Below are 8,341 nucleotides of genomic sequence, written 5' to 3'. Positions count from 1 at the left end.
AGTCTAGGACAGTTTAAGTATAGGCTTTCATCAATTCTTTGTCTGGATAATGATATCTTGATATTCTTTAAGGAATAGTGTGGCAGCTACATCACCATTGTTCTTTCTTGAGGAAGTAGAATGCATAACATTCCTGCATAGATTGGTCATTTTCAGGGGTACAGGTATTTCCATGTGATTCATTCTTGTTTCCAAGAGATGGTTTGCTACTTCAATTTTAGGGCCAATATTACTCTCCATAAATTTGGTGAGGCACATTCATGGATAACATATGAGCTATGTTAATGTCAAGGATATGTCTATTTTTTTTTTTTACCTCAACTGTCCTATTTGTTGAGGTGGCGTGTTTGCAAGAGGGTTTGGTGATGAAATAACTTGTGTAGTGAGGTAGGATCCTGTGGATGAAATAGTTTATTCTTTTTCGTTGTCACTGCTAAATTGTAGAATGGTGGAGATGCTGCCCTCAATGGGCAGAAAATGGGGAAGAATAATGTGGATGAAGAAATTGATGTCTCAGTCAAGTTTTCAAATTGGCACCTGAAGTTTTGAAATTTAATTTTTTTCCCTTATCTCTTATCTTTTCTAGCTCATCCCTTCAGCCTCTCATGAGGGTTCCTCCCATATATTTATTGGAAAGATCATTAATGTCAAATCAAAATTTGTATGATAGATTAAAATTACAATTAACAAAACCATCAAAATATAGTTTTCTCCTAAAAATATTATAATTTACTAATTTCATGACCTTAATTAGCATATAAATTTTCTAAAATGTACTAAAGTTGCTGATAATAAAATAAATTCAAAATTAAACAAAATTTATGAAAAATATTCAAGTTTTATGACGATTATTTATCATTAAATTTATGCTTTGTAAACTAACAAAACCATAAGCTGTATAAAACTAGGGATATCACAACTAAGCTGTTCGGGACAATTTTAAGTAAAACAGAATTTAGGAGATTGGATCAAATAAGATCTTGATTGATTTCATTGTTCTTGTTTTTTTTCCCTAATCATTCCCATCATCTGCGTGTCTGACCAAAAAATAGGAGGTTTAGAAGCCAAGGTTAAAACACCCTGAGTTTGACCGTATCTCTCAGCCCTGTTTCTTTTGTTTCTTTCTTTTTTCTGAACTTTCTGCCAGCATAATTCCCACCCTATTTTCCCCCAAGCTTTCTTCACTCCGGAATAATGTTAACTTCACCTTCCCTAAAGGCATTCAATTCAGTCTTGGCTTTAAAATCCTTTTCAGGAGATTATGAGTTTCTCAATTTTGTTGCACTTTTTAAGCCATCATTAGGTATATTTTTTGTGTGAAGAAGATCTTAATACGGGGCACTCTTTCTCTTTCATTTGCTCAATGATATCATGTAAAAATAAACCCCTTTTTACAGGTTAGAGCAAATGATATTAATGATGCTTTAGAGGAAGGATATGACAGCTCAAGGGATGAAGTTTCCTCTGTTTCCTCATACAACCCAGTGAAAGATAATCTGCACAGAAGCTTTGGAAGTTCACTATCATTGCGATCCTCTTCAGCAAGATCTTTAAGCAGGGATCCTTTGGAAGGTTCTCGGATGAGTTTATCTTCACAAATGGCACTTCCTCGACTCTCTGTGGCTGAGGTTTTATATGATTCTGCTTCTGGTGAGCTATATAAAAGTCTGCAAATCACTTTTCCAATTAAACTTGTTCTTTTTCTTTGAATAGGTTTAGTCCTGAAACACACTGAAACTATGTTCTTTCTTAGTATACTTGATGAGAGTCATCTTTTTCTCTTGCATTGAGTCAGAAGGTCTGCTTTTCCAAATTACAATTCATTCTTGCAAACAGATGTCTTATCACCTCAGAAGTCATTGTCAATCGTCTCCCCAAGTCACCGACAGAAGTTCAGAAATCCTTTTTCTGCTGAGGATGATGCAGGAGTTTCCTCTTCACCAGAAGCAGCAGCCAATAACTCTTCATGTAAATTTTCCTTGCATTGGTTTTTGTTTTCCAATAATATTTTTTTATGTTTCACAGTGCTTTATTTGATGTAGCATGGTGTTTTGAACTTGATCATTCATAGTTTGGGTAGTGTGGTTCAATACCAATTGAAATTTCAAACATTATATTCTATCTGTAAATCATGGAATACCTGGAATTGTTGTAGAATTGGGTCCCATCAATTTCAGTGATCTATGCTTGTGGAAAATGCATTTTGTTCTGGTGTTGCACTTTGTGAGTGTATGAGGGGGTAAAAACTAGTATAAGAACGCCTAGTGGTCAAACAAAGGATTTTCCTATAAAGATTGGACTACATCAGGGATCATCTCTGAGTCCTTATATGTTCAACTTGATCCTAAATGTTTTGACAGAACATATTCAAGGGGAAATTCCCAAATGTATGCTCTTTGCGGATGACATAGTTCTTATAGTAGAGACAAAAAAAGAGGTTAATTGCAAACTTGAGTTATGGAGGAGGACATTAGAGTCGAAAGGTTTCCCTCTGAGTAGGAGTAAGACGGAATATTTATATTGTAAATTTGGTAAAAGACTATTCGACAATAATTTGGAAGTGAAATTGGGAGATCAAATTATACCTCAAGTGGAAAAGTTTAGATATTTGGGAGTCATTATTCAACATGATGGCAAAATCAGTGGAGATATTTCACATAGGATTCAAGCTGGGTGGTTTAATTGGAGAAAAGCTAAAGGAGTTATTTGCGATCGTAAGGTGCCTAATAAACTTAAAGGAAAGTTTTATCGCACTGCTATCAGACCGGCAATGTTATATAGTAGTGAATGATGGGCTCTAACGGGACAGCAAGAGCATAAAGTTGGAGTGGCAGAGATGAGAATGTTACGATGGATGTGCGGACATACACGTAAAGATAAAATTCGAAATGAGCACGTATGCAAAAAAGTGAGGGTAGCACCTATTGAGGAAAAAATGGTAGAAAATTGATTGAGATGGTTTGGGCATGTACAAAGAAGACCAAGGGAGGCACCAGTGAGAAGAGTGGAACATATAACTTTGAGTCCGATTAAGAGGGGTAGAGGAAGGCCTAAGAGAACACTCTTAGAAGTTATTGAACGTGATCTTTTAATTAATAATATTCTTAAAAGCTTGATAAATGATAGAGCACAATGGCGTCTTGCAATCCATGTAGCCGACCCCACCTAGTAGGATAAAGGCTTGTTGTTGTTGTTGTTGCTGCACTTTGTGAGTGTGAAATTTATTGGTTACTCAGTTTTACATTTTTAATGTAAAAAATCATCTTGCTACAACCTATGGTTTTGATTTCATTCCCTTTGATGCCCTTTGATTTAAAAGTTAATATTCTCCTATGCTGATGTTTTCTCCATTTGTGCTAGAGTGTCCTGTGCATCAGATGAGTTAATTATTATTGCTATATTAAAAACCTTAAGGCCCAGCTGCTTTCTGCAAAATTATCCAATTTCATCCAGAAAAATCTTTGAAATAAAAGCATGGAGATGAGGCTGGAATTTGTGGATGCTGGATTGAACTTTTAGGCAATAATTTTTGGATCGAGCAAAGATTTGCAGGATTGAACTTTTAGGCAATAATTTTTAGAAAGACTTGAGATGGAATTGGGGAACTTTTGTGGAAATGGGGAATGTTAGATTGAAACAATTTTGGGAGTGTGGGACTTTGTTGGGAAGGGAGTGTTTTGGGATTTTTAGATAGGATTATAAAGAGTTTGAGGATATTGAGGACGTCGAATTTATTAATTAGGCAAGAATTTGTAAAGTGTCTCTTGGTCAGCAGGGAGGTCAAGGCTCCGTTTGGTTTGCTAAAAGCGGATGGAAATGGAATTAGAAACAGAATGAGAATGAGTTTTAAGTACCTTTATTAGAAAAGGAATGGAACTGTAACTTAATTTAAATTAATGTTCAATAGTGAATTATATTATTTTTAAATCCATGTGACAATTTTAATGTTACTGTGTAATTTTGTCGTTTAGGTATATGGCTATAGTTTTATCAAGTTTTGCTTTTAGTCCCTATAGTTTCAGAAAGATTAGGTGATGTTTGTTTTTTAGGTTCTTATAGTTTCAGTTTTTTCAGTATTTTTAACCCCTATAAGGACTGAAAGCATTGGAAAAAAACTATAGGAATTAAAAGCAAAATCTGATGAAACTATAGAGATTAAAGATTATGTTTTTCCTAATGTCCTTCATTAATGTTTATCACTTTTGCTTGACTTAATTTTGCATGTGAAATATGCATGTCGAAATGCTTTTACATTTTAAAAACACATTATTCCTATTTAAAAATGTCAGCGTTCTGCTTTGAGATGTAACAACTATTTGGTCAGCTAATTTTGTTTAAACATTTTCTGCAGCAGAAGGCTTCATTAGAGGAAGGTCATATAACATCAGGCTGGACGACCAAGTTCTGCTTAAATTTTCCCCAAAAAATTCTGACTCCACTTATTATTTCAGTGATATGGTAATCGACATCAAAATTATGTGTAATTTGATATCAATTTTGTTGAAGCAGACTTTATGATTACCAAATCTTGAACAATTTCATGTTACAGATTGGTGGGACTCTAACTTTCTTTCATGAAGAGAGAGCTAGGAGATGCCTTGAGGTTTTTCTACAAACTCTGGAGATTTAGACTGAGTCTGTTGATGATGATGCTTAAGAACTGAGTGTTCTTCATATTTTTTTCCCAAACACTCTTCTATATGCTTATGCAGGTCTCAATAACACTAGAAACTTCAGAAACTATAAATCGGAGATTTGTCCACCCTTCTAGAAAGCATTCGCCAACAATCACTAAGGTATTCATTTTTCGCAACCTGGACTACAAATAGCTTCTACAATTTAGTTGACAAACTGCAATTTTAAATTTCCTATTCTTGAGGTTTCCATAGCCTTGAGGATTTCATTATTTTCTTGGAGGATGGTTGGATTTTGTATTTTTTTTTTTTGGAAAAGTAATCTATAAGTCTTTATAGTTTTACTTAATTTTGAATTAATCCCTGTAATTTATTTGTTTTAATTAAGCCCTTATAGTTTAATTGATTAAATATGTTAGTTCTTGGTTTTTAAAATCCTTTGATCTTACCTTTTGAAAAAATGAAATTAAGGACTTTATATATTTATTTAAACATTATATAATTTTAGAATTAATTACATAATTTTTGTAACTCAAAATTCATATAATTAGGTTATGTTTTCTAAATAACTTTGGTACATATAGAATTTTCATATAAAAATTTAATAAAAATATAAATATTTTATGAAATTATTTTTTTTGGCTAAAAGTATTAAATTAAATTTTCTATAATTTTTAAAAGTGTTTCTATTTTAAAAAATTCAATCATTAATTAATAATTTTAACCTTTAGGAATATAATATTTAATCGATCAAACTATAAGGATTTGATTAAAATAAAATAGACTACAGGGATCTAATTCAAAATTGAAAAAAAAAATAGGACTTGTAAATTAATTTCCCTTTTTTTTTTAATTAGGGTCACTGTCTTTTGTCAGGAGCAATTGGAATTTTTTTTGTTGAAGCTGATCTCCTTGTTGGCTAGGCTGAAAAATTTGTTCATTTAGTAGTTTTTTTTTTTAATTCTTATCTTTTCTTCGCGGTGAAAGAACTAATATCTTTGTTGGGAATACACTGGGATATTTTAAGTTTCATTTTGTTAGAGCTAACTCATGATACCACCATGAAGTTCTTTCCATGTAAAATGCTAAAATGTTGGCTTCTGATACTCTTGTTCTCACTTGTTTTTCTAGGTCCAGAGTGACCATTATGAAGTTGTTGCGGATTTGGTGCAAACAAGCTTTCTTTTTTCTATCCCTATGGATGGTCCAATGTCTTTCTCCACTCCTCGTGTGTCTGTGCAATGGGTTCTTAGATTTGAATTTTATGCTACTCCAAAGAATTTGGATTGGACCAAGTATGAATTTCACCCTTGACTTTTTTTCTTGGTCCTACATCACAAGTTTCTATTCCTTAAAGCATCTAGTGTTTAGATTTTTGGCATCTTCTATTCATACTTTCACTTGTCTCTATGGCTGGATCCATTGGTCATCAGTTAGTCTAGGCGTTATGCTCATGTAATGTCAAGCCGCCACGTGTTATAGCAAATTTTCACATTTTGTGATCAATGTCCTTAATGCCTGGCAAAATAATAGATAGTTGTTGGCAATGTCCGGTGCACCATTGTGATATGGTATGGCTTCTGGTACCAGCGCATGCCAACTTTGTTGGTGCAATATTCATTGGAAAGTGGAAACAATAAAAAGACATGTCCACACACGACGGTTTAAACTAATATTAAAACACAACTTACAATACATCCATAGTGTATTGATAACTTTCAATAGAAATAGCAATATGAATTTGAGAGTATTTCTCACTTCTCTTGTCCATCACAAGTAGAAAAGTGGCACAATGCACATACACAAGAGTATAGAAAGTCATCAAGTCTCTGCGATTCCGTCCTACAGAAAGTGTCCTAACTTGAGGGAAAAGGAGACTAATAACGATGAGGGGAAGACGAAACTTGAGATGACAGAAATACAGAAGCCTGTGTTTAAACCTCCATCAATTTACTATATGATTATATAGTACTGGGAATGGCTAGTCAATTTGTGGGCTAGGTTGGGCTAGCCCGCAAAGGAATGGGTTGGAAAATCCAACCCACCTGCAAAAGTGGCAGCCTTTTTTGTTTTGTGTTTTGTGTTTTTTATTTATTTGACTCGTGCCCAGCAAGAAAATGGTTGCGTGTAGTCACGCATCCATTACCTTGCAGGGGGGGTCCTGAGCGACCAGAGACTGTTTTCTTATTGAACCCTAAGAGAGTGAGAAGTAAGAGTTCAGGTGAAAGGTTACTTGTACCTCGAGCGAAGGCGAGAGGCATCTTTCCTTCTTGATAGCAGGCTTAAGGCTTTCTACAATGTATTTACTGACTTGGTCCAGTTGGCAAGAAAACGCTGCTTTTAGATTGGTTGCAAGGGTGGCTAGCTGACAGGAAAGATTTCGAATCTTGTTTTCCTGGCTAACAAGGATGTGTGGCGGGCAGGAAACTACTTTGCGTCTTGTCGAAACAAGGTGTGGAAGGATATTTTTATAAAAAAATGGCTTTCCATCGTGCGTTGTTTGATAAGTTGATTACCCTGAGGGTGGCTCGCTCAATGCTTACGAATGAAAAAATGTTTGTCGATTAGGTGCGGAATACCTAATTCACTGGAGGACCTCTTCTGGTATCTTATGGAATGAAATGAAAGGGTTTAATAGAAATATTTGTTTCAAATCATCTCATAATTTTGAATTACATACAGCTTTTTGCTTTTAAGCGGCCGTTGATTATATTCTAAGCCATATGTTTTCTGAACCTCAGGTATGAACATCCTCTTCTGATTGAGGGAAGAGAAAAATGTGAATGGATTCTTCCGATCACAGTGCATGCACCTCCAGCTAGGACTTCTGGGATAAGAAGTGAGAAGCCTATCTCTCTGGATCCCATGTGGGTGCATGGTTAAAGGTATAAACAAATGTTTGATTCACCCTAAACTCTCCCCTATCAAGTAGCTTGATTCTGTCACAAATCACTACACCAAATTCTGTTTGTCCTAATCCAATGTCCCAATTTTCTTTTAATGAACCAAACTTAGAAATGAAAAACATCATCCTAGTATTCCCTCTTTTGAATAAAGTTACTCAAAAAGCAGTTTAATCCATTTACGTTTCTACAGTTTGACAAAAAATGAAACGCAATCCATTATTTTAGGTTTGTAAGTATCCCTAATGCTTCATGTTCAAGCTTTTCCCTTAAATGCGGGCTAGTGAACTGAAAACCCTGGATTGATCAGTTGTAGAATACACGAGAATTTACTGTACCCAGAAGTTGGACCTTTTTTATTTTTTTAAAAAATCAGACAGATCTTGGACATTTTTCTGTGTACGGTTGGTACTGAAATTCAGGATCATGCCTGAGCACAAATGTTCTATTTCTCATTTGCCTTTTGTAGTTGGATGACTGTCGTAATTCCAGTGGTGCCTGAGTACAAGATTTTGATTATGTTATTATGCTATATTGTACAAATCGAAATCAAGAACATCTCATTTGCCTTTTGTAGTTGGATGACTGCCATAATTAATTAATTAATTAATATCAATTATTGATAATTGATGTCAATTGGAAGAGTCAAACCAAATTTATTCATTCACGTCGCTTACTTAACTTGAGAAATTCAAGGATCATATGTGGAAGCATAATATTTCATCATGAGTGCTTCTGTATTCTTATTTTAATATTTCAGCATGGGTGCTTGTGTATGTTCTTATTTTATATAGAATATAGGTT

The 8,341-nt window shown here is 34.4% G+C and overlaps 1 protein-coding gene across 2 annotated transcripts; it reads left to right on the top strand.

Annotated features, from left to right (window-relative positions):
* The first annotated feature begins 1,328 nt into the window (after positions 1 to 1,328).
* Positions 1,329 to 8,113, top strand: LOC129301450 (uncharacterized). Of its 2 annotated transcripts, XM_054940010.1 has the most exons (8): positions 1,329 to 1,650; positions 1,837 to 1,968; positions 4,352 to 4,458; positions 4,550 to 4,603; positions 4,713 to 4,796; positions 5,766 to 5,929; positions 7,376 to 7,519; positions 8,007 to 8,113. In XM_054940010.1, exons 1-7 carry the CDS (start codon positions 1,581 to 1,583, stop codon positions 7,515 to 7,517), a joined length of 753 nt encoding a protein of 250 aa, XP_054795985.1. In that variant the 5' UTR covers positions 1,329 to 1,580; the 3' UTR covers positions 7,518 to 7,519; positions 8,007 to 8,113. The 2 variants fall into 2 exon arrangements, with proteins under 2 accessions (XP_054795985.1, XP_054795984.1); XM_054940009.1 differs by having other exon boundaries at positions 1,330 to 1,650; positions 7,376 to 8,113.
* Positions 8,114 to 8,341: the final 228 nt, after the last annotated feature.

Source organism: Prosopis cineraria, unplaced genomic scaffold, assembly GCF_029017545.1.
Source record: "Prosopis cineraria cultivar Desert tree isolate PC_DT_omini unplaced genomic scaffold, ASM2901754v1 PC2122, whole genome shotgun sequence".
In the NCBI taxonomy this organism is placed as follows: domain Eukaryota; kingdom Viridiplantae; phylum Streptophyta; class Magnoliopsida; order Fabales; family Fabaceae; genus Prosopis; species Prosopis cineraria.
This window is presented reverse-complemented; position numbering and strand designations above follow the sequence as displayed.